The following is a 27943-nucleotide window of genomic DNA, read 5'->3' on the forward strand; positions in this document are numbered from 1 at the left end:
GCACGTGAAACACAATTTTCGAGGGAGGTCTTTTTGCAAGAGAATTTGGTCACTATCAATGAATAGTGGTTGGCTTGAAAAATTAATATTTTTAATATTTATAGTTGGGTTGGAAGTTATATTGTGTGGTGGGTTGCATTTGTTTAACATGTGTCTCATATATATTAAATTACTTTTTTACCCTTGCAAGTTAATATTTTTTACCATATACAGCAAAGATAAAAACAACTATAGTTACATAGTAAAGAGGACTAGGAATCATGTTTGGAGACACAATCAAGGGTAAATTACGACGACCTTTATTGAGGTTTGATATAATTATGAATATTCCTCTTATTGTTTGAGAAATTACAAATACTCCCCTAATGTTTGATGAAATTATGTAATCCTTGGATGTATGTATAAATTACAAGTTTGCCCTTACAATATTTTTTTATTTTCTTTTTAAAATATTAAAACATATAAAAAGAAGTCAAATGGGGTGGATGAAAATTTTTTTAAAAAATTATAAAAAAATTTATCCACTTAGTCCATAAAAAATCAAAGAATTTTTAAAAATAAATTAAATTATACTTTTCAATCCACAAGAGCATTTTAATTAGTTCACCACAAAAAATAGATGGAAATCTAACGAATTAGGCTAATTGTTAGACGGTCGTTAAAATCAGGGAGGTATTGATAGTTTTTCGAATAACAAAAAATTATTCTTAATTAAATAAAATCTCATGGAATCGTTGTAATTTATCCAAACAGATGGCGTGAATTTACCCAAAACAGTTGAGGTCGTTACATAAAACAGCTATAGTAACACAAAAAAGGACTTGTAACCTATCTTTCTGCTTTGCTAAAAACGTAGGAAGTAATACCCAAACTATCTGAAGTTCTAATACATGTAACTACCAAGAAAAATGCCAGAATAGTCGATACCAAGCAAACTAAAACATTAGATAAATCTAGTGGTCTGGGGTTACTGGTCAACGCAAAATTCATTTCTAGAACAACACAAGCCGTTAGCAGCGGTGAATTGTGTGGTCTGATGCTATATATATTGATGTCTGAACATTTGCAATTAAAAGAATTTCTTGCGACGCTTCTTTTTTTGTTTAAATACATTGTGTAATAGAAAGATAGATTACTTGTAAAATTTTGAGATAATATTAACAGATCTTACTAGCAAAGAGCACATACGAACAACTTACATGAGGTATTTTTTGGATTTAATGCAATTTACCTTTATATGATATCGCAAATGAACAAATTATCCTTTTATGAAAAAATAATAACATTTTACCCTATGGAAGGTAAATTGCTTAATTTTTTGAAAAATACTAGAAGTAATTTATTGTATTTTTTAAAATATTGAGAGATAAATTGCTTTTTTTTTTTTCTCTAAAAAAATAATTTACTCATTTGTAATATTTCAAAAAAATTATTTGCATTTTCTCTCATATTTTTCTGTTACAGATTATTGTTCTTGAATGATTCCGACTGTAAATTAAAATAAAATGACATGTCTGCTCATTCCTTTTAGAGTGGCATGGAAGAATCTTGTTTCTATGTATATATTTAACCAATAGCGTTAACTTATGTAGTTAGAGTATCCACATGGTGGAATACCATTTTGGTGTAGAAAAAAAATTATCATCCCCTGCCAAACAAATCTGTCCCAAGGGACTGTAATTATCAAACAGTTGAATGTATGAATTCAAGGCTAAAGTTGGCTGTCGTCCAATATTTATGCTGAAATTAATGACTAGTTTTGTCTGTTCACTGCAACAAACATGAAAAGAATCATATGTAATTTTCTAAAATGTGGCAACTGAAATATATAAGCTCATTAAGAGTCAGCCTAACATGGCACAATCTCACTCTTATACGTAAGATCTCATCAGATAGGAAGAGGCCCATGAAACAGGTTTCGAGTAGGCCGAACTCAATTAACAGCTACTACAATAGATATGTTAATCACAATGAGACTTTCAAGCTTCTCAAAGTGGAACTAAGAAGCGAGAGTTTGGCAGGGGATCGTTGCTTGTAGGCTTTCTCCAATGCCAGTGCTGAGAGAGATTGCAGCTCCAAGCTCTCCTTGTCCTCCTTGTTACGCCCTTTCGTCAGCTGTCCAATAGCAGCGGTACACTGAAAGAATAGGTTTTCTCAGTAACATGGTTATGATCAATATGGCCACTACCAAAGCTTCGATATGACATAACACTATAAATCCATACACAGGAGTGCCATAATTTCTGGAGCGTTATACAGAACGAATTAACTAGACTAGTAAGAGTAAATGGAATAAACATCTGCAACAAGCCAGTTCACACACGTGTGAAGAGAGAGAGGGGGAGAGAGTTACCAGGCATATGCCAAAAAGAGCTCGGATATTCTTTCCACCAGTTAAGTCTATGGTTGCCGCATAATATTTCTTTGATGCATGAAGATTTTCAAGTCCTCCTAGTGTGTAAAGCACCTGATTTGAGCCAGAACCAGATAAGATATAAGAGTCAATTCTTTTTATTAGGTGGCTCTAGTTTCACTCCAACACAACGCAATTCATTTCTTCCATAAATATTTGCACTTTATAAGAGCCAATTCATTCACAATCCAATTAATATGCATACAATTTAAAATGGTACAGCGGGTAGACTTCTGAAAGAGTAGAAATTTTCATGCATGAGTAGATCCAGATACTGTGACAAACGGCTACCTTCTCTCTAAGATAATCTCGAAATACTCACTAAAAAACATTGGAAACTGAAAGCCATTTCCAGGGCTAAGCAATTAACTGAACAATTCAGCAACCCCAATCAGCACATCATTGACATAGAACTCCTTTTATAAATACCTATAAGGAACATATATTGATCATATGCCAAAAACAGCATCATGCAGTGTTTTACACTCGCTGCATACAAGCCAACATTGCCCAATACATCTGACAACACAACTCTGGCCATTTCTAAAGTTGTACTACGAGGAAAATTGAAGTGTCCAACAAGGCAGGCTCAGATAAGACAAAAAGCACGAGTAAGAAGGAAAAACTGATTACATCCGCTTCAATATCAATAATTCTTTTGTCTCTTACCAAAGGAAGAGTTAAAAATCTTGAGTAAACTTACACGAGCGAGAAGTACATGGGCACTCTGAACAACAATATTTGAGCAGTTATCCAATATAACAGCATGTGTGGAATGACAAGAAGGGTTGCTCAATGTGCTACAGGCTACTAGACATTTGAAATTAAGTAGAGTTAGGCTTGGCTGTCCCTACCCACCCTCATATTAAATACTGAAAATGATTCATTTTGTCTGTACCCAACCTTACCTGATAGAATACTTATTTCAGTCCTACCAGGTATATCCAAAAAAATCAGGTATGCAATGGGTTGTTACAAGTTTCAAAAAATAAAATTTCCCAAATTTCAAATTTATTTTAAGATGAAACAATAAAATGTTTTAAACCAAATGAAGCAACTCTCATGCATTTTCAGTAACAATATCACAAGAATATGTTACTACTTTCACTTGGTAATAAGATTATATAGCTTTCGGTCGAAATAAAGATCTAATTGTTCGGATGTTCAACAAGTGCACATTGACCGTCATTAAATCTAAATAATATCTTAATTTTTGCCAAATGATGAACCACGATTAATTAATTAATTAATTATGATCAAGATAGGTCAAAGTAGAGAAGAAAATTTAAGAACCAGAAAAAAATGAATTAAATACGCAAAAATACTGACATAGTCGTGAACTGTCAGGACAACTAATGTCTAAAGATAATGTCCAGCTAGAGGACGTCCCATAAGGGTAGTTTAATTATCTACTGGGACAATCAAGGGCCATATCATCTTATGCAACAAACATGTATCCTAACCAAACCATTGCAATTAAAACAGGAGAAGTACACATTTAGTTGATTTAACTAGGCATCAACCATGGGTGTCCAAGAAAAAGCAAGGACTTGAGGATTACCCTTAGGGTATGATTGGTATGAGGGAATAAGTTATGAATAGAAGAAACATTCCTAAACTCATTCCAAACACATGTTTGGTATAACCTTACGAATAGCAATACCCATTCCCATTGGAATGTCCATTCTCATAAGTAGGGGATTATTACCATAAGTATAGGATTAGGCATTGCCCACTTACCCATGGTTTTTAGCAATTCCCAGTAGATTGAAAATAGATCATTTTATTTTTATATATTGCTCAAATAACTTTTAATAAAATTATACTAGCAAGATTTAATTTCAGAACGTTATATATTATTTTGAATACATCAAATGAAATAAACATCAAATATAAAATATTTAAATGTTTTACTAAAAAAATATATAATATAAAAAAATCAAAATTTTAAATATAATATAAAGTTAACATCTTCATATGTATTTACAAAATATTACCATAAGCATAAAATAATATATAAGAGCATATATACCATGCATTGTTGTATTCTATATTTTTTATTTTTATCCTAAAGTATGAAAACAAAAAGTATTTATTAAAAAAATTAAATATATATGAAAACATCCAACAAATTATATTATCAATTTATAATTGATTTAACATTTCAGAACAATATTTCTTATGTAATGAGCCAGCTTAGTTGTTTTTTGTTTTAGTTTGAAGATTCATTATTTAGAAAATATATAAATTAGAAATTTGAAAAACTTTAATTCAATTCCTTTTTTTATTCCTTTGGTATACCAAACACAGGAATGATATACCAAAATCATTCCATTTCTACTTTTATTCCATTCCTAAGTTCATCCTATCCCCCCCCCCCCGCCCAATTCATTCCTACATACCAATCACCCCGTTAGAGTATTAGTTCAAATCTTTATCCTCAATAAGCATATAACAAAGAATGAGAGTGCTTGTAAACACTATGGTACAAAGATAGGCTAAATTTGGGAGGGCATTAACAAGGACTTAGCTGTTAGCAGCGGGATCTTTTACTTTTTCCATATATTTGCATGCTTCAGCAAAATCACTAATTAAACTAAGTAGTAGTCCCTCCCTGACAAAAGTATGTATGGAGTGGGCATGTCTATCAAGCTTCAGTGTAACATGAAATACTTTTAGTCAAATCATTTACAAATCGAATTGAATAAAATTAATATTTTGAAACTTTAGTAATATATTAAAACTAAATTATAAAAAAAACATGACAAGTTACTCCAAATATTTAACAGTTTGACTTTATACTAAAAAAAAAACAGATCTATAATTTGGGGTGGGGACGTTGGGCTTTACTATAGCATGTGTGTATTATATAGCTTTAGCTTGCAGAGGATTTACAATTTCGAAAGCATAATTTTTCATGTGACTAGGTAACAGGAATACTTATCTCAAAAGTAGAGGAATAGTTTCTGCTTGGCCCCGCTCTTCTTTTCTCTTTTGGTCTGAGCTAATGCCATAATGCATGGATGTTTTATACCCAATGAACAAAAAAGTCTTGATGTCATTGCCTAATTTTTGCGTTGGTGCCTTCTTCATTAGTAGCAAGACAAGAAGACATTTTGATCTTCAATAGGTTCTCAATCGTTTAGATTTAACTTCTTTGTTCTCCAATAAAGCATATATTTCAAGATAGTGATAGTACTTGGCTAATGCCAACCCTAATAGAAAGCAACAATCTCCTCAAGAAGCTCCCATGTTTATGAGCAAGTAAACAAAATGGGTCAATCTCGAATTCCGCTACATGCTCATCCCAAATTTTAATATGTCTACCGATTGCACAAAGTAGAGAGGAAACTGCTGAAGCATATTACCATATAGATAGTGCAGGGATGTGACGAACCTAACTCTCTCAGCACCCGATAGAGCCCAGACCTGTTTAGATTCAAGCTTAGATCTGACTCATAAGCCCAATTGCCCCTCCCCAAGATCACATTTTCCACTACAACTCCATCTCCTTCTACAGGTCATTCACCCTCAACCACTACATAGCTAAAAAAATTACTAATCTGTATGCCTCAAAGAAAATCAAGAAAACAAAAAAATTTAAACCATGCCTGTTTGGCAGAGAGCATTTTAGCCCTCAATTTTTCATCAGTGAGAAGAATAAGAAAAGTTTCCCAAGTAGTACTCACATCAGCATAGGCAAGGTGATATAACGGAACAGTTGGCTGCGATAATATCAGCTCCTCATAACAGAACGCTGCTTGCTTATACCTAATCACAGACAGAAAAACAGAAGAATAAGGAAATCAAGATCAATTATATGGGTAATTTAATATCACCTACGAATATTTGGACAGCTTCCCATTCCTGCAGCCCAGTCTCACCTAATATAAACAAAAAAATGGAATGACAAAGGAAAACTCACATTTGTAGAGAGACATATATTTCAGCTAGTTCTCTCCATGCATCATGATCTGCCATGAATCTGGATAGCAGCCAAACAGTCACCATATCAGTCGAAGGTTTTGAAATGAATCAAGAAGGATTATTTTGGCTTTTCTTACATTTCAAGATACTTGTTCAACCACTCAATTGCCACTGCAAGATTGCCTTGCGCCTTCGCCATTGCCACCCTTCTTTTGTGTATTACCTGCATATTAAGTTACAAGATAATGAATGCATTATGCAGGTACACTACCATTTTTCGTAACTGCAAAAATAAGATGTAAATAGGCTTTCTAGATGAATCCTGGAACTTACTCTCACCGATAATGAACACTATGTAATAAAAATTCCTCCACCTACCTGATCAAATTGGTTATCTTCTAAAAGGCTCGAGTGAGCCTTCTCAGCTTCTGCCCATAACCCCTTGGCTTCAAGCAACATCGCTTCCAACCTACCTGCAAGCACAAATGGTCTTAAAGGAAGAGCACTGCAAAGAACTTTATTGATTTAAGAACTGATCCTGCTGAAATATTAGAAAGCATATAGAGAAAACAACAAGAAACTATCAATATTGAACTCAACAAAGTGGCTGGCTAACCTCCTTACAGTCACCAGACCAGGCAGGGGGACTCTCAAAAACCCTGAACCTTACTTGTGCGTGTTTACATGCATGGGTGATTGGGCTTTTCTTTTCTACCCTTTTTTTAGTTTTCAGGGTTTGGGGGGCATGGGGATCTGAGGCAGTTACAGGTTAACCAAGACTGGGAAGATTCATTGAGCAAGTCCACGTGAAAACAGCAACGTGATACCCATTTAACCTTACCAGCAACATTAGCCCAATGACACGGCCAAAGATTGATGATCGAACTTACATCATAATACAAACACAAATTAATGCAACATGATCCTTTTGGGTATTTAAACAATGGATGCATTGTATATGAAAGACTCAACAACATCAGGAAAGTTGGAAATACCCTCATAATCTTAAGATTCTGTGCCTAAACCCAAAAATATTTGTTTCCAAAAATTCGTAGCCAATAAGAAGCCGGAGGCGTTTATTTTTGGAAGATCTCAAAGAAGTCCAATGGAATCTCAAGGGTTCTTTAACAAGTTTCTGACAGAGAAAGGTTTAATAGTTCCAGCAAGGGGAATTGCAAATCAGCAGCCAACAAGCCAATAACCAGGCCAGTCTGAACAAATGGAGAAACCCACTAATCAAGGAGAATCTCAGGTCATTCTTGTTTCCAAAAATAGCTCAACACAGCATTAAACCAATTTTAAGTTTCAAACAAATCCTAGATTTACTAGCGACCAAAACATTTCATCAAATACGTATCTGCAATAATCAAATTCACTGCTAAAAGAATCACTCCTCTAAGAACCAATGATGTCCTCAAAACAAATTAACCAGGAAACCATGCAAGTTACAAGCAAAGTCATGCCAAAACAGTCTTAATATCCTAAGCAGAGTTCACTGATCATAATATGACACACTTTGAACCATATAGGTGACATTACTCGTGTGGGAAGACGTACATCAAACTCAGACCTAAAAATTGAAAATCTGAGACCAAACACAGCCTTTTTCTGCATGTTAAGCATCACCAGGGCCAGTGCATGACTTGAGATATTTAGGGGCCGTTTACTTTAAGGGGTGGATACCAGCCCAAATTCACCTTAACAGGCATTTACTTTCATGGACCACGGCCCACTAACGATGAAGGGGTCCCGGTACTGATGCATGATTAACCCAGTTAACTTATCAGATCTGGGAGATCTAATAGCGTTATCCGGCCCAACCCAACTTTTTTTCCATGTAGGTTCTTTAACAATTTTGTCCCTAAATTGTGCGAGGAAATGACCTAGCCAACCTCATGCCTGAAAATGAAAGAAATACCAAGCGACATACATCATTTGTGCCGCCCCCGTTTTGTCGTTCTCCACCTCTCCCTAGTTCCTCTTCCTCAACTCTACCATTACTTCCTCTTCAGTATATGCTATCTCTCCTCCCATACTTGTTGCCCAACTTTCTATGTTACATATGTATTATCAGCGTATACATACCTATATATATACATATATACGCCCTTACTCAAACACCACACCTGGTGTCCGATCGCCTTTCTCCACAAAGCAAAAGCTTTTCTTCTAAGACTTGCTAACTTTTCCTTCTTTCCGTTGATTACATGAAAAAGGTTTCGCGAATTTCCTCCAAAAGTAGCACCGGAATTTCCTCCAAAACTAGCGTCTCTATATAGATGTGTCTGTGTTTTCTCTACACACACACACACAGTCACACACAGAGAGATGAGTTGGAGAGTGAATACCAGGTGCATTGAATGCAACTGGAGCAAAAGGACACTATACAAATGGAGATATATGTATGTATATATATATAACGTATGTGTATATATACTTATCAGTAGTTGCATATACATTACTCATGTACTTGGGGTCCTGGACTGTTGACGCCTATATGTAAAATGCATTTCAAAATATAATATTAAATCTATATCTATATTATTATAGTTGTAATTTGCTGAGAATTCAAGTCTATTAACTGTAAACATATAACATGATAACGGCAGTTTGGGAAATTCATACTTTTTAACTCCAAATTTATCATACAATATAAACAACACACTTTACAGATTTTTGAATCACTCAAATCATCCATTATGGTAAACATTGCCTAAAAATTATCAAATTATCCTATCCAACAGGGCCGTGTCGACCACTTATCCCAACTAAATAAGTAAATGGCCCATTATGGGATTTACAGATAATACATGAACCTTTATGGCAGACACCAGAAGCAAGAAGAAGAAAGCAAAGTGTGCTTTTCTGTCAAAGCTGCCTTAACGAAACATCAGAAATCAAAGGTTAGCAAGTCCATCTGCCAGGGAGGACTAAAGGAACAATAGGAATAAAGAAAGTAGAGTGTCATCTTTTCCATCATTAGGAAAAGGTGGTCTACCTTTTCAAAGAGGAAAAAGTAACTGGACTGAAGGCTTCATCATGTGGACAGGCAAGCTTCTTTTATTTATCAAAAGAACCTCCTAAAATCTTGACTACTTGAAGTGAGATTGTTTCAATCTTACGATCACATTTATCATTCAGAAGATAAGGCTGAGAAAGTGGTCACAACAATGACAAGCCCAATAGTTTGTAATGCTTAAAAACCTTAAAAGAGTAGCAAACACAACTACAGTGATCATTATAAAATGACAGGCGGGGAGTGACGGCTTGTAAACACGAGGCAAGAAAGAACTGATAGGATCCCCAAACACCAAACTATCTAACGAACAAAATATATGAGGAAAATAAATGATATTACAGATTTGATAAGATTAGCAAACGCCCATGAAGAGATAAGATATAATTTTACATGCTCAAGTTTAGTGACCAATTCCAACCTCAAAACTCCCATACAAAGGGATTCTCCAGCAGCACATAAATTGTTATCCCCTCTATTGGACTCACTCAAATCATTGATTTATCTACCAGTTATTCTTTTATGCTTTAATTCATCAAAAGACATTTTCCCAACCCTTTATTACACGCAACAGGAGCTCCTAAAACTTGGATCCTAATTTCCAACAGCATAATGGAAAAAAAATGAAAAGATAAAAGCCTTAGAGACCAAGTGTCTCTTGATGGACACAAGCTAACCAATCCATTCCTCACAATCTTACTAAATTGACGAACACTCAAACTGAAAACCTGACATAAACTTCAATTACAGTTCACTTTATATATTGCATATTCCAAATTGATATGGTCATCTGTCTGATTCAAGAAACTCAACTAAAGTATGCCAGTTAAACATCATTAGGTGATCCAAAAAAGGATCAATCCAATCCATCCTTCAGTAGGATTTATTGTTCGGCAATAATTGGCAGCTTGATAGGCTAGCAAGCTCCTCTCTCTTTTGGGCTGATCCTTTCCAACTAGGTAACACAAACTACAAATTTATCCTCTTTCATCAAACTGCTCCAGCCTATTAACTCCCAGGCTTCAAGATCCAGACAAATAATCTTAGGCCTTTGAATGAAAATGGGTCACATAAATTAAATGAATTTTCTCCGCATTCCTGGAAATATACACCAAAAGCAGCAGAAAATGGTTCGTCAAACATTTAATCACCTATAGGAACGAATTAACAAAACTCCCTCTTATTTACAAATATAACTAAAATCTAGAATCTGACTAAGAAAGTATCCAACCACACCTTGTAAAAAACATCTTCATTATACAACAACGAGACTCCAACAGCAGCCTCCATGTTTATATTTTTTAGACAATCAGTTCTCTTACACAGCTAGATATCAGTCAAAACCAAGCAAATTTTGTCTCTTCTTTTTATTTTTGGATTATTTTAGTTTTTCATTAATTGTTGTTACAGATCCTTAAGTTTAATCTTGTCCTATCACAACAATTTTACCGTGAATCGGAGCGAAAGGTAGATAGTCCCTGGGCACTACCAAGAAGCAACTAGAAGAAAAGAGTGGCTTCAAAGCACAACCATTTGCATACCAGCTCTTGATAGTAGGTGTCCTAAGCTTGGTGGCACGGAAAAGCATGACAAATGCCCATTATTTAGATACCAGTTAAAGAAAAAGAACAAGGGCATGCATCCACTAGCAGTTACTATTAAACAATTGCTTACAGGGTTGTCGAGATTGGAGGTTTCTATCAAAGGAAGTTTGATATGAGTGCATGCATGTCTAGAGCGTTTGTCTGGGATCCAGAATAAGTGCCACATTGAGAGACAGGAAATATATGTGAGGACCAAAGTCTAGTTTACTTTATACTTTATAATCAAGATTAGGCTACAAATATGCAAGTTGCATTATTATGACAAACTCCAGCAATAAAATCCAACAGTGCTTCTTACTGTTTGTTGTTAAGATTGACCTGATGCGTTAATTACAAGCTATTGGAAAACTGGAAGCATCACTCGGACAAGGTTGTCACCACGCATGGGTGAATCCAGAGATTGCTTCTCAAGACAATAAACCAGACAGCAAATAATATTAGCAGGTTTCATGGAGACTGGTTAAGGTAGTTCAACCAGTATGAAATAATCATGGTGTCATTATGACATCTAATCTGTTGAGAATCTTAACTAATACAAACAATGCAGATAATATACTATATCAGGGAAACTGGAAGCTCAGCCCATCTTTTTCTGCATTGCTTTCAACATAAACTAAAAATATCTTTTCCTTCGAATTTCTAGCACCCTCTTAGTTATGTCATTAGGATTGAATGTTTTCAGTTAGGCATAGTTATCATCATTCAGGCCTCATATAAGTCCATATCATCCGCAGTTCAGCCATTTATGTTCACTCATATATCAGGCTCTTATAAATGAAATGTGTAATTTAGGAATCCAATACAAGTCATGCATATCTATAAACTAACTCAGACATAAGAGAAGCTTCAGTGATAACCACGCTGAATCCATAAAATTTCTTGCTTTTTGTTAAGCTATGATCAAACTATCACCACCACATTGAGTTTGTGAAGGATCATTGAACTTCACATACAAAGAGAAGCATATATTATCTGTTAGTTAAACTCACCAACTCGTTTACTCTCTGGAAACTTTCTCTGTAAGACCTTGATAAATTCCTGCAAAATGGCCATTGGATTAACATCAAAGTACTGTGAAGATCTGCCTTAAGGGAATTACATACAAACCACAAAATCTCATATTTTTTGGACTCGATATAGGACAAATTCAGACACTAAACACAAGAACAATGACCTCGCAGGGGTTCTATTGAGCTGCCATTGCTAGTTCATGATTGATGAAGTGCCAAACTTAAACATTAGCACATGCACATACAAAAAGAAAAAGAACCACATGTAGAAATGGATGGCAGAGAGCACATGAATAGGTTTCTACATAATCTCTTTTTTGTACATATTTTTCTTTTCAATTGCCCAAAAAATTAAGATTGTGAAGATATTAAAATGGTTACATATTTAGACTATTTAACCCAAGACCCTAAAATATAAAAAGGAATACCAATAGTCATACAGATATACCATGCATGCACACATAAGACATATACAAAAAAACACATCCAGAAACACAGATACAAACAAGGATAAAGATAAAACAAGTATCAACAAACTGATAGTTGAAATAGAAGAGAGTTAAACTGATTGAAAGCTCTCAAAATGATAATGTAAAGTAGAAAGTTGGATAAAAGCGCAAATACACAGAATCACATCACTAAGGATATCTGAAACAGGTGGGGTTCAAAGCTATTTCAGTGAATGAGTTTGATGCTATGGATTGACTAACAGAGTGCTACAAAAATTTTAGGAAAGAATCTAAAAAGAAAAAAATCTCTCTCCATCCAACTCTTTTTTGTATTTGACATCATTTCAAAGCAATGGCCATCCCAGACTTGACTGTTGGACAAAACCTGTACTGATAAGATAAAATAAAAGAGTGGAAAGCTGTATGTCCAAAATGAATCAGTAATTATCTGTTTGGTCAAATGATTGCAAGGTGGAGTGACCAATGGTCTAATTCTTGACCTGTCTGACCACAGTTTTCCTCATTGCGGAAGCTAACGTGTGTCCTTGCCAGCCACAATCAAAACACGGTGCTAGGATGCTATGAAGGTCTAAAGATTTCAGTTGAGTATTGCATCAGCACAGATTTTAGCACACTCAGAGGTGCTCGATCCTAACCTAACAACCATCAGTGTGCTTTCATTTCCAGTGCCACGGAGCTCTCAACTGACAGGTTTAGGTACTAGAATTTCAACTCCAGGTGTGTCCTTGCCAGCCACAAAAAACATGGTGCTTAGGATGCTACGAAGGTTCAAAGATTTCAGTTGAGTATTGCATCAGCCAGATTTTAGCACATTCGGAGGTGCTCGATCCTAACCTGACAACCATCAGTGTGCTTTCATTTCCAGTGCCACGGAGTTCTCAACTGACAGGTTTAGGTACTAGAATTTCAACTCCACTTGGTCTGCGTTTAAAAAGTTATAGAACGGGTGCACTTCAGTTCTTAATCAGTTAGCGCAAGGAAGAGTCATCAACAAGGCCTATACAGAAGGGGCTCTCATAGCAAGATTTTGTTAGGGAGGCCAGGAACAATTGAACCAGAGAACCAATGTTGTCTTCTCCATTAATAGGATTCTAATTCTCTTCTTTTTTCAAATTTCTGGATTATTATGTGGCTCGTCTATCACCCTATTACCATTTCATTTAATTCATTAAATTCTAAGTCCATTGCCTTCAGCCTCCAGGAAAATACATCAAAGTCCCTACACTACAGAAGTGCCCTGTCCACTGGCAGAGTTATCAATGAACTGAGAAATCTTATCCAAAAGCTGCTATCAAGTCTCTATTCTATTATAGGAGATAGCCCTTCCTATAAGGCCTACAACCTGCTTGGTGGAAGAAACAGTTTCAATGTGGAATAGAGGCAACCATTTCAAAATATGCCATGGCATGAAGCGCTCTACCTGATTGAACAATGAAGTGACTAGATAAAGAAGGAACTTATATGCATAACATACTCCAAGTCTTGAAGAGAGATGCTAATGAGAAGGCAAAGTTAAGCAAGAAGAAACCCAGTGCAAGGAAAATCCATTAAGCTATTCAGCCCACCAAAAATTTCTGATGTCCAAAAATTATGCACAAGTCGGTGTTACACAAATGAAGCAGTAGACCAGGAAGCTATATTCACATCAACAGGAGATGATTCACCAGCAAAAACCAAAAACTAACAGATTAAGGAAAGAGTTGATTGGACAAACTTAGAAAAAGATGGATATAACATCAAAGACCAAAAAACCTTACTGCTGCCTCCTATATACAGAGAAACACTGGAAACACAAAGCTTCCCATGCAACACGAAGCCCCCACCCCACCCAGTAAGAAGTTCATAAACACACTCATGACATAATATTTGTATTTTTATCCAGTTGTCTGTCATGACAACGGCCGTGTGTTTTTTTGGTTTTTTGGGGGATTTACCCAAATTGCTGAATCCAGCCGAATCCAGCTTATCACATGCTTCTTTATCTTTACTGGTAAAAGCCAATGACAAATAATGGGCCTGGTCCAAATCAATGTTCATACATGACAAAGGATCAAGCCCAAAGAGGTGTAACCATGCATTATTTCAACCAGATAAAGAGAAACCACAAATTTGACCTTCATGATTAAAATGTTTCCAACCTCCATTTCCTTTAACCCTTGCTCTTTACTTTCATCTTCAAGCGGAGTGACAGAATAGCAGTGGGGAATAGGAGGCAAGATACGCAGAGGAGATGGAGTACACAGCAGAGTTTACAGGTCTGCAGAAGAGAAAGGAGAAAAGAGAAAGAAGAAAAGAAAGAAGGGGGTACAGATAGCTGATTCAGGCAGCAATAGGGCGCTGCAAATCTAGAAAAGAGAAGAGAGAAGAGTAAGGGAGCAAAAATAAGAACAAAAGAAAATAGACGGTGACAGTGAGGAGACACGGAAAGGAGAAGAGGAAAGGGTGGCAGCATGTGTCATGCAGCACGTAGAAAAAGAAAGGCGTAGAAGATAATAAAAAGGTTAAGGCAGTTCAGATGTGGACAAGAAAGAATTAGCTAGTGATGGCATTGAGTCAGCAGCAGTAATATGGTTAAGATGAAGGGGAAGGGCGAGGAGGAAATATAGCGAAACAGTCTAATATATTTTCTAGTTACTTCTAAATACCAAAGTCAAAATCAACTACTCCAACTTAATGAGCCCAAAAACAATCACTATCTCATCTACTACACCCAAGCCAAACAAAACCTATATTTTTACAAATATCACTAGTCAAAAAAACTTGTAAAACCACATTTGCACCATCTAAATAAGTACAAGAATGAAAATTATTTTTGTTTCGCATCATGGATTCAACTTCTAAAAGTAAAGTTCCAGCTTAGGTCAAATAGACTTCCAGATATCTACAGTGACAAAACCTTAGTCATCAGAGGGAAAATGTCATGCAGACATCAAAAACTGAAGGGATATATAGCCCCAAACAATTTGAGGTCATTTGGAGCGCATTTACCGAAGCTTGCTCCAGATGTGAAAGAAATGCAGAGGAAATGCAATATTGACATACTGAGAGCATAAGAAAAAACCGAACACACATGCAATCGGGTATCTTGAAATGGTTTTTTCAATCTTCAGGATTAGCCATAGCATAAACTGTTGTTCGAGTGAAGCAGGCAGAAAGGAGGAAGTATGAGCCAAGCCCATTGAGTACAAAAAGAAAGCTCTGCCAGGTAGGTTAACATGTGAAATATACAAGGCAACTAGAATATCAGAGGAGAATGAATTCTGAAATTACACTGTCACATTCATATACTATTTTGTATATCCAGAGTTTATTGACCACGAATAAAGAGGAGACAATATTCTTACTCACCTGAGCACTCAAGCTAAACCAAGCCTGCTAATAAGATCCATTTCATATAAAGATATACTTCATATACTCAAGCAGGAGGAAAACAAAAAGGAAAAGGAAAAGAAAAAGAAGGAGAGGTCAGCAAATAACACTTCAGTTTTCCATAAGGTTCTAAATGCCCAGAGAAGATCTAATTCTTTTCTCCTGGTGGTACCCGCGTAAGGCAAAGTTGGGGGCCTAAGCTCCTTGGCCATAGCACTTCTACAAGCTCAAACAGAGACAAGCTTACTTAACATAAATAATCAAAAAGAAAAATGTACACAGGATGAAGTCAAGTACAAGAAAATCCACAAGGTGGTCATCACACAATGCAAATACGATGGATTTTCAGACCTCCACAAAATAAAACAAAGTTCAATTAAATTCATATGGAAAAGAAGGCATTTACCTTCGCCAAATCAAGACGTTGGCAATCCATAGCTGCAATAGCTACTTGCTCATATAAGGTCCATTCTACATAATCCAGAAACAAGAGAACATGATCAATCTAACAATTAAATAGCATAAAAGAAAGGGCTGCACTCGCATTTCTATGTTGTCACACAAGCAATGGGAACTAAAAATTCATGATTTGAGATTATAACAAAATGCGTAGAAAAAAATTAGCAACAAGACCATCAACTATTATTCTTAGCCAGTTAGCTAGGATTAGGAATACTGCAACAGCCAATTGCACAGCAGCAAGCTTTTGTGAAATTGCTTAATCATTGTTATTAGTCAGGATCATCATTGAGAATCAATCATTATCTAGATCAAAGATCATAGGAATATGTAACTTTCATATCTAGCAACAGGAAATAGTAGTAGGAAATAGTTCTCATTCAAAATGTAATTGTCTAAATTTAACCACAATACCACATAATTACACAGATTAGAACCTTTTAAAAAAATAAAAGCAATCAACACTAAAGTGAGTAGTCATTCTGCCATCACAGAGGCAGAAATACATCCCAAAAGTTCATAGCACAACCAAGATTAAAAATAGAACCCACAAAGAACTTCCATTTGATAGGTTTGTAACTATTAGTAAGTATAATGGTTAACAACTTAACATGTATTCTTGATTCGAATACATCCACTTCAACACTCTAAACATGCCTGCACATTACTTCCAACCCAGAAAAGGAACTTCTAATGCACTTTGGGTGTTGAGGAGTCTTTATGTACTTGACTAACAAGGGATCTCCCCATGGTGGAAGCTAAAATGGAGCAACATGTGAAAAGGTTGCAGGGTTATATCTATAGGAACTTAAGGGTTATACCACAAAGTAACAATCTACTAGGCAGTCAAAAATTAATAAGTCATCCAACCAAGCAGAGGGCATATTGCAGTGGAATGCATGCTAGTTCAAACTATCTGAGTAGCTGATACTATATGAACAATACAAGTGCCAGCAAGAAAAAACTGACAATTGACATTAATGCACAATAGTTTTTACACTTGTGCATTGCTAATACTATATGAACAATCCAAGCCAGCAAGAAAGAACTAGTCATCGAGTGGAACTACACCCAAATTGGTGTTTAACCCATATGAAAAGACTAACTTGCAGACACCAACCACCAGACTTTGTCATAAAATCAATGTTTTAAACGAAACAAAATCGGGGACCACAATGTATTTTTCAGTTTTCAACTACAAGACCTCACTGTTCGTCGTAATTCTAAGAGTTACAACAAAATATTGTAATTGTCTAGGAATCGTGAAAGCCATGGGACCAAACAATCTCGTGCTAATGTAACTAAAATCCTTTCTGCCTTGAGGCAATCTATCCAACATTGACTAGAAAGCATGGCAGCCACCAGTGAATGAGATTTGGAATTTCATAAACTGATTTTCCTACGAGCTTTTTTCATCAATAGGCAAAAGGCCGCATAGGAAGATATAAAGAAAACAGCTTGAAGAAGAAATATCAATGTATTAATCATACACCTATAAAAGTGGCAAAAGAAGGGCATACTCCAAGTTTCAATGCACTATCTCACTTCAAAAAAACATCCAACCCGCCCTGGGTACAAACATGTTACAAAGAATGAAATTCGTTATAGTAATAAATTTTTGTAAGTAGTTGTGACTGAACACATCATCTGTCTAAGTAGATGTACTCGAACATAATCAAAAAACACGCATCTTCTTCCTCCCTTGTCGCCCAAATAACAACTAAAGCAAACAGCAAAATTTCAAAACTTCATAAAGAATCTCAATTTAACAAAAGATCTATCTACCCACATCGCATATTCGAAAATCCGGATCGTCTTTTGGACCCATATTCGAACATACATATATATACCTTCTGGTCCAAGAGCAGATCGCTTTGAGGGGTCGTTAAGAACGGAGAAGCCGTACTTCAACACCTTATCTGCGCGGCGGAGCTTGAGCTTTCTGACAAGGCAGAGGTACTCCCATGCTCCCCCTCCCCCATTCTCCACTTGGTTTTCCAATCTATTCACTTGTTCTTCCTCAGTTTTGCTCACCATGTCTCCTCTCCGTGTAGGTGTCTTATCGCTGCTTGAATCTGGAGAGATGTGGGAGGATCTGCTACTCGCTTTGAAGGCAACGAAGCAAATATTAGCTGCCAAAAACCTTTTAAATTCCCAGCTAATGTTAAAAGTAGGTAGGGGATAAAAAGGGTCGGCCTCAAAATTCCGAGCAAAGAGTAAATATTGTGTTTGGATGCAATTGGGTAAAAAAATCAGCTAAAAGCCCTTTTATATTAAAAATATAGGTAAAAGTCTCTAGTATTTTTCAAAGTAAAACATATTTTCCTTTTTCATTATTTAAGCTTAACAGTGTTAAAATTTTTATTGAATTGTCCATTATACACTTATTATAATAATCTTCAATTTTTAAAAAGTGAGAGACCCAAATTTAAGTAATCTAAAATATATTTTTTACTATATATATACATGCACTATACACATAATATAACATATATATTGCAAGTGACCGTCAACGTCGGCTAGGACAGAAGGAGGCGTTGTCATCAACCAACGCAAAAGGGGCGACCTCATCATCCCCTTCTTTTGTAGACGGTGATGTAGATCTAGGTGGCATCGCTTAATGACTCAGTTCTCTGTTGTTGCCCAGGCTTCCCTCCTAACTACACGCAACACTTTGTAGGTGGTGGTGGGAGCGATAGATGGCGATGCGATGATTTGCTTAATTTTTTTAACCAAAAATATTGTTTTTTTATTTTTTAACCAATACATAATTTTATCTAAAATATTACTTTTTTTAATTTTGAAAAAAATTAAGTAAATATAATTTAATTTTGAAAAAAATTAAAAAGAATAAAAAGTATTAAATTTACACTTTAAATACATATAATGATAATTTAAATTAAAATAGTATTTATAGTAAATGAAATAACTTAAAAACTGATATTCTTTTTGGTATTTTGATATTTAATTATTACATTCTATAAATAAATATAATTTATTGAAATATATTTTAAAATAAATAATAATTTAATTAAGTTTTAAGTTAATATTATATAATTCTTATAGTTGAATTTCATTTATATTCTTATAAATACTTAAATTTTGAAAAGTTTCAAAATTAAAAAGAATAAAAAGTATTAAATTTACACTTTAAATACATATAATGATAATTTAAATTAAAATAGTATTTATAGTAAATGAAATAACTTAAAAACTGATATTCTTTTTGGTATTTTGATATTTAATTATTACATTCTATAAATAAATATAATTTATTGAAATATATTTTAAAATAAATAATAATTTAATTAAGTTAATATTATATAATTCTTATAGTTGAATTTCATTTATATTCTTATAAATACTTAAATTTTGAAAAGCGAATTTTAGTATATTACTTTTTGTATTATATTTTTTTAATTTAAATTTTTAACTCTAATAAATTTTATATACTTTTAGTTGTTTTGATATTTAATTAATATATTTTACAAATAAATATAATTTATTAAAAAGTACTCAAACTAAATAAACACAAAAAAACAAGCCAAAAAAAAAAAACAAGCTCAAAATATATTTCAAAGGAAAGTGTTTTAGTAGAGAAAAGAAGGGTACTTCAATCAATCTAAAGTCAACAACGGTGTGGAAAACATATATAAAAACAAACCATCCATTTTCACACAAAGTGCGCATGCAAACAACCTTTTATTAGTAGGAAAAAGCAAGCAATTCTATTATGATATTATAAATGAGTAAATTATCAGTTTATGAAAAAATAAATAGTGATTTACCTTCCTGTATTTTTTAAAATACAACAATTTACCCCCCTATGATTTTTAAAATGAAGCAATTTATACAAGGACGTAAATTACTTCATTTTAAAAAGTACAAGGGGATAAATTGCTATATTTTTTTTAAAGGGAGTAATGTGCTAATTTTCAATACCCCATGGAGATAAATTGCTATTCAGTCTTTTATTAGTATATGCATATGATTTTTTGGATTATTTTCAAAGTTTCCAACTTGCAAGAATTATTTTTCTGAATAAAATATATTAATAGATTATGTTTTATTACATGAAGGAGAGAGATCTTGGTAGGGCTTATTTGAATGAGTCGGAACCAGCATAAGAACAACTTTGCATCATTTCTACGAACAAATATGATGAGGATGTTTTATGTCCAACGCCTACCAAATCTTATCCCTTCTCAATCTTTTTGTCTTTGCAGAGCATATCCTTTTGGTTAATCGGAGTTGGGTATAATGCCTTATTGTTTGCTCAGTATACTTTTTGATGAAGATAAATCATTGTCTTTGCATGACAATATCATCGAAGATCCATGTTTGTAGTAGTTTAGAAGAGCAAAAAAGCATAGAGCATGGCTGCTGACGACGAGCATAACACAGTGAAGGTTTTTGTGTCATTTGTTTGCTTATTTATTCATTTGTTTTCTTGGTTATTATTCATGATTAGTTTTATATTGCTGCAGGTAGCACAATTTTGGAATCGGGTCGTTGAACCTGGTACCTTGGGTTGGGTCGTTGAATCCCTTCTTAAGCTCCCTACGAGTAGATCCTGATAACAGAACAAACGTGAGACTTGCCGGGTAGCCACCATCTAAGGCCCTCCGATGCTTAAGTTAGAAATGTGGGGTCGAAAGCGATCAAGTGAGAACGAATGAGATCAAGAAAAAGTAATAAAATGCACTTGCTGAAATATTCATAAATGCTAGTATTTATAGTGGTGCGGTACCGCATGGTTGAGCATCACGTGGCATCATCTGGGTGATCTGACGTCAGGTGATCCAACATCTAGATAGGCGGGTGGGCTCCGTGGAACTGGGTCGGATATTCACGCATGGATCCTGCCATTAATAGTAAATTTCTTTAGAAAATAAAGGCATTATGGTCTTTTAATAATTACCTCATCATATATATATATATAATTATATTTTTGGTTAATTGGCTTTCATTATTGTGCCCTATTGGTGTTTGGTCGGTGTACTTTTTTATGGTCCGAGTTGTGAAATCAATGGCTGCAACGAAAAAAAAACGTGATAACCATTTGGGAACAAAAGAAGTGGAAAAAATTTTGTGCTCTCATGAACATATAAAGGAAAACACAAAAGAAATATAGAGCGTTGGTTTGACGCCTAACATTTTTGTTACTATGCGTTATTGGAGAAAATAATATGTAATAATAAAATTAAATAATAACATATTTATCTAATAATAGAGTAAATAGCAATTTACCTTCTATGATATTGGAAATGAGCACATTACCCCCCTATGAAAAAAATATAGCAATTTACCCCCTTATACTTTTTAAAGTGAAGCAATTTACCTCCTTATATAGGGAGGTAAATTGCTTTATTTTAAAAATCATAGGGGGATAAATTGTTGTATTTTAAAAAATATAGGGAGATAAATCGCTATTTGTTTTTCATAAGGGGGTAATTTGCTAATTTGCGATATCACAAGGGGGTTGCTTGTATTTTTTCCTATAATAATATAAAAACGTGCTTGAGTAAGTGGAGCAGAGGTTTGGCCTGCTAGCAACTTGCAGGGACAAGTAGCTCGTAAGTTAAATGAATCCTCAAACTCAGATAGTCGAAATGATTTTAACTATGGAGATCCTCTTCTTGTTGAATTACTGAAAAAGAAGTAAAACATTGGGAATACTCCATAACAGAGATCACTTGCAGCAGAACAGATTGAAACACACTTACCCTCTAAAGAAGCAAACAGAAACAAAAGAATCAAAGAAAAGCTGCTGGTTCTGAGGAAAGACTAATCCCAAATCCTACCAAGACAGCTAAGGGAACTACAAAGACAAAAACCATTTTTAGAGGGGAAAGCAGTAAAAGTCATAAGAATATACATTATCTTTTAGATATGGATATCCTGGAAATACAGGAGCTTTGCCAATCTAGTGAAGATGAGGCGGAGATTAACCAATTTCTAACAGATTCCAAAGTTTTGATGATTGAGTTGGAAGAGCATAACATGATGACCAAAGTTGTCCAAAACTAGGGATGACAATTCAACTCGGACCCGCAAAAATTTGCTGCGGACCCGACCCTAATGAGCCAGGTTCGGGTCCATAAAATAGATACCGGGACGGGTCTCGGTCCTATTATATTAAATTTAATGTATGAACATATATATATATTATATTTTATATTTGCCCCAATCTTTGTTCATCCCCCCCCCCCCCCACCACTGCCTCACTTCTCTTTCTATCTTCTCATTTCTGTCGCTCACTTCTCTCATTTTCTTCTCATTTCTTCTCTTTCTACTTTGTTCTCTTCTTCTATATTTATCAGTTCTTGTTGTTGCCGCTCCTCATCGCTGATCTTATCCCACGCTATGCCCTCGCCATTGCCGCTCTCCTTGCTCGCTTACCTCACCGTCGCTGCTCTCCTCCTTCGCTCGCATCGTCATCGTTGCTTTCCTCCTTTGCTCGCCTAGCCATTGCCATTCTCCGCTCCACTGCTCACCTTGATGTCGATGTTCTCTGCCCCCTCGCCTTTCTCTCTTCCATCTTTCTTTTCTTTATCTTTCCTTTTAGAATGTAGAAATTGGGTCTATCGGGTTTGACCCATCCCGATGGATTTTTTAGCAAGGCAGAGCGGAACACATAGACGTCTGGGGCGGGGCAGGTCTTCAGTCCATCCAAACCCACCCCGTTGCCATCTCTATCCAAAGCACTACAGAAGAGGAAGAAACACCTCAAGTAGAACAGCCAGAATCTGAAGTTACTACCACTCATGATACTGACCCTTCATCCACTGATTCTGTGGCACAAACTCATGAAGATCTCACCACCTCAACCCACACTGTCTCACAAGAGCTGGTCCAGGAAGCTATTTTCTCATATTCAGTGGCATCAGGTAAGTATAAGAGGAATAAATCCCTGGAGGATTCTCCTACACCATCTAGAACCACCAAAAGCTTAAGGTAAAAGTAAGAAAGGTAAAAATACTACCCCTAAAAATTGGTTCTAAAAGGAGTACAATATCCTCCTCTTTTGCATCTTCTCTCCAATTCTAATGATTAAGATAATTTATGGAACATTAGGGGAGTTAGTGAGAAAGAAAAACAAAATATCCTGCTTGATATGCTTGCTTCTAATAAACCTGACATTCAATTTTACTTGAACCATTTGTTGAACTTTAATGCTCTTTTTTCTCTAGAAAGTTTGGTTATGCTCGTGCCTGCTCTAACCTTAATAATAAAATCTGGTGTTTTAGCTCTTTAGCACTGCTATTCATATCCTCAAGGACAATAGTCAATTTTTGCATGTTAAAGTGTTTAACGGTTTGCTTAAAGAAGGCATCTTCTGCACTTTTGTTTATGCCAAATGCTATAGGACTCCTGGAAGAGCTCTCTGGCATGAGCTCAATCACATTGCAACATATAAGACTCCATAGCTAGTTGGAGGAGATTTCAACACTGTCCTCCATATTGAGGAAAACCAGGGAGGATCATTGAATAGATTTGGACCAATGGAGGACTTTAGTGATATGATCATGGAGAGTGGACTTATTGATGTAGGATTTGAAGGCGACCAACATACATGGACTAATAGAAGAATCTGGAAGAGGCTGGCAGGGTTTTATATCCAAGGAATAGGCTGATACTTTTAAGTGTACTAGAGTCTCTCATTTGCTTAGGAGGCTATCAGACCATCATCCCCTTCTCATCCTTGCACAGAATTATGAGACTAGACCAGCGTCCTCATTCATGTTCTAAAATATTTGGGTTAACCATCACACCTTCCTGGAAACCATGAAGAAATCTTGAGAAGCTCCAATCAGGGGATATGGCATGTACAAACTTCAGCAGAAACTTTACAGAGCCAAGGAGGTCCTTAAGGAATGGAATAAGTAGACTTTTGGAAATATCTCCACCTTAGTGGAGTAGGCCAAGCAAGCAGCTAATGAGGCAGAAAAGACATGCGACAGGGACCTTACTGAACTTAACAAGTGTAATGACATTCTTGTTCAAGCTCTTAACTCAAAATCAGAATGTTGGAAACAAAAAAAGCAATTGTAAATGGTTAGAGGCTGGGGAAAGAAATACTAAGCATTTCCATTCTTTAACCAAGAAAAAAAGAATCAAGTCCAAAATTTACAAAATCAGGAACAATGCCGATGAAATCACCAATCCAGAAGGTATTAAAGCTTTAGGTGTAGAATACTTCAGTGACCTTTTCAATCAAGATGCAACAAGCTTCTTTGAACCAGATTTCCCATTTCAGTTTCCTCATATGCCTGTAGACAGTATCAACCACCTTTGCAAAATTCCTTCTCGAGAGGAAATCAAGGAAGTTATTTTCCATATCTCTAAAGAGAGTGTTGCTGGACCTGATGGATTCTCCTCAAAATTCTTTCAAACATGCTAGGACTTTGTTTCCATTAAGATAGAAGAGGTTGTTAAGGATTTTCTCCATGGTACACCTACGCCTAGGAGCTTCACTGCTACTACTATTACATTCATCCCTAAACCTGAAGCCTCTCAAATTTGGAATGGTTTTAGACTAATTTCTCGCTGTAATGTTACTAACAAAATTTTATCTAAGTTTCTTTATAACAAGATTGTAGGACTTCCCCAGCTCATATCCCCATCCTAGAGTGGATTTATCCCTGGAGGAGTGATTGGAGATAACATACTACTTGTCTAGGAGACGGTTCACTCTCTTAATCACAGGTGTAATAAAGGTAATGTTGTGTTAAACTTTATATGGGTAAAGCATATGATAGAACTTGTTGGAAATTCTTATACTTTGTCCTGCATGCAATGGGATTCCCACATAGATTCATTTTTCTCATAAAAAATGTTGTTGAAAATTTGTTGGTTTACTGTATTGATCAATGGTGAAATTGCTAGATTTTTTTAATCTACCAGAGGCTTAGACAAGGTGATCCTTTATCCTATGCACTTTTCGTTTTGGCTGCTGAAGCCTTTTCCAAAGGGCTTGACTGCTTATTCAGAGATAATCCCTCCGTGCTTTACCAATCAAACTACATAATTCCTGTTACACACCTTTCTTATGTAGATGATGTCATCATTTTCACCAACTCTGAGGAGGATTGCCTCATGAAACTGATATCTTTTTTGGATCAATATAAGCAATCTCTGGGCAAAAAATTAACCATTCTAAAAGTGCTTCATCTAGGCAAGAAAGCAAACTTGCTTACCTAGAGGATTAAAAGCATAATAGGCTTTGCTAAGAAAGACCTCCCTATCACCTACCTTGGAGCTCCACTCTATATAGGTAGGAAGAAAAAGTTTCTTTATGTTGAGCTCATTGACAAAGTTCGTATTAAGATTTCAAGTTGGGAGCATGTTCACCTTTCACATGGAGGAAGACTTCAGCTCATCAAGAATGTCCTTTCTGCTAAGCCTATCTATCTGATGTAAATACTCGACCCTCCGATTGCTATTATTGAAAAACTGGAGCAACATTTTGCTAGATATTTCTGGGGTACCACTAATTCACAGAAAAAAATCCACTGGACCAAATGGCTTAATGTTTGCTATCCTACAATGAAGGTGGTTTGAGAATTAGAAACCTTAGAGATGTGGCTGAGGCATTTTCACACAAACTATGGTGGAGTCTCAGAACTTCTAACTTACTCTGGGCTCTTTACACAATGAATAAATACTGCAAAAGAAATTCCCTAGCCACAGCTAAAGTTTCCATAAATGATTTTGCTATCTGGAAAAGGCTCTGCAAAGTAAGACAGGGAGCTCAAGCCAACACTTTTTCGAGCTTTGGGTTAAGGGAGGTTTCTTTCTGGAATGATTGCTGGCTACCAGAAGGTTCACTCCAAATTATTTGCAACCACCCTGACTCTACTTATATTCCCACCAACTGGTTCTGGACTGATGACACATGGGATTTTCAAGCACTTAATAGAATTGTTCCAACAGAGGTGGTCACACAAATTGACGCAACACCTTTCTTCTAAGAACATAAGGATCAACCTTTTTAGAAAGCATCCCACAATGGCAAATTTTCCACAGCATCAACATGGGAGGAAGTCAAAGATCATAAACTTGTCGTTCCTATCTTTAAACATATCTGGTCTTCTCTTGTTACACCAACTGCTTCAGTCTTTCTTTGCAGGCTCATTAATAAATGGATTCCAGTGGATGCCAGACTTAAATAGAAAGGCATTTTTTTGGCCTCCAAGTGCTTTTGCTGCTCTCAAGAAGAAATTGAAGAACATTTTTTTATTAACAATGTGAATTCTTGGTCTGCATGGAGATTTTTTGCCAGCATATATAACCTCACATTGCCACACACATCCAATATATCATCTTTCATTCAGCGCTTGGATTTGCAACACTAATCAGTCCCTTAACTCTCAAAAGCCTGATCCCTATGTTGATCCTGTGGCATATTTCGACTTCCAGAAATAATGCTAAACATAGAAAGAAGGACTTTAATGCTCATGTTATCATCTTCAAGACCTTAAATCATCTCCAAATTTTAAGTAGAAACAAGCTATCGAGAACAGAACACCTTAAGGGGGACCTTACTGCAACAAGGCTACTTCATGTTCGCTCCCCTGCCAACCCTAAAGTTCACTCTCACATTAGTATTCAGTAGGAAAAATTTTGGCCTGAATGGGTTACTAAATTCAGATGGGGCCTCCAGAGGCAATCCTGGAGTTTCTTTAGCTGGACGAATTGTTAGAGACCACCTTGAGCTGGTGATATTTGCATATTTTGTACCTCTTGGCCACTCTACCAATATGATGGTAGAACTGCACGGCCTACTCAGAGGTCTTCAACTTTGCTTTAACAGAGGCTTTCATATTATTTGGACTGAATTAGATGCTATGTATGCTCTCCACTAGATCTTCAGCTAGTCCAAAGGGTCTTGGCACCTCCAAACTCCCCTCAACAAAATTACGAAATACTTGTCCCTTATGGACCCCAAGCTTCTCACATCTTCAAGGAATGAAATCAGGCTGCAGATCTCTTTGCTCGCTGTGGCTGTTCAACTGATGAACTTATCATTCTCGCTGTGACCAACTTCAAGGTAAGATTACAGGTATTGTTAAACTTGATTGCCAATGTGTTCAGCACTTGGAAAATATTCTTTCATTACTAATGTTATGTTGTGGCTCAACCCTCCAACTCGATCCTATATATTTAAAGCTCTTGTACATAATTTCTAAGGAGTTGCTCTCCTTCTATCTGCTGATTTTAACTGGAATGTATTCAATGCCTATTTTGTCTCTCGAGGGAGCATGGTGTTTGATCCTAACTTTTTGTCTATCTATTGCCCCTGATAATTTTTCCTCTGTATATAATCTTAAAGGAGTTGCCGCTCTTATAAATGCCTACTATTGTGCTCCTAACTTCCATTCCCCTTTTGACCTATCTTGGCTGCAACTATTACTTGGGAGAGGATCATTCCTAGTACTAATCTAACCTTTTACATGCTGTGTTACCTACACCTATGCTTATTGCCTGATTGCTATTTAGTTCAAAGGAGGTGCAATCCTCTATATGTTTTACTTGGAAAATATTGCATGGCAATCTGTTGCAGGTGATAAAATGAAATTAGCGCCTCCAGTGACTTGGCATATTCTTTTTAGCACAATGAAGAAGTTCCTTCACATTAGTATCACTAACTTTTGTCTTAGGCCTAGAAACAA

General features: G+C 35.7%; 1 protein-coding gene across 1 annotated transcript; it reads right to left on the reverse strand.

Annotated features, from left to right (window-relative positions):
* Positions 1 to 1798: 1798 nt before the first annotated feature.
* LOC105172265 (uncharacterized) lies at positions 1799 to 18434 on the reverse strand. Its single transcript, XM_011093639.3, has 9 exons — positions 18119 to 18434; positions 16216 to 16280; positions 11950 to 11998; positions 6719 to 6813; positions 6478 to 6563; positions 6339 to 6398; positions 6103 to 6184; positions 2354 to 2467; positions 1799 to 2136 (listed from the first exon to the last, which is right to left on the reverse strand). Exons 1-9 carry the CDS (start codon positions 18303 to 18305, stop codon positions 1966 to 1968), a joined length of 909 nt encoding a protein of 302 aa, XP_011091941.1. The 5' UTR covers positions 18306 to 18434; the 3' UTR covers positions 1799 to 1965.
* Between the last annotated feature and the right edge of the window lie 9509 nt (positions 18435 to 27943).

The sequence above is a fragment of the Sesamum indicum genome, linkage group LG10 (genome assembly GCF_026168435.1).
Source record: "Sesamum indicum cultivar Baizhima isolate 11 linkage group LG10, ASM2616843v1, whole genome shotgun sequence".
Taxonomy (NCBI): Eukaryota; Viridiplantae; Streptophyta; class Magnoliopsida; order Lamiales; family Pedaliaceae; genus Sesamum; species Sesamum indicum.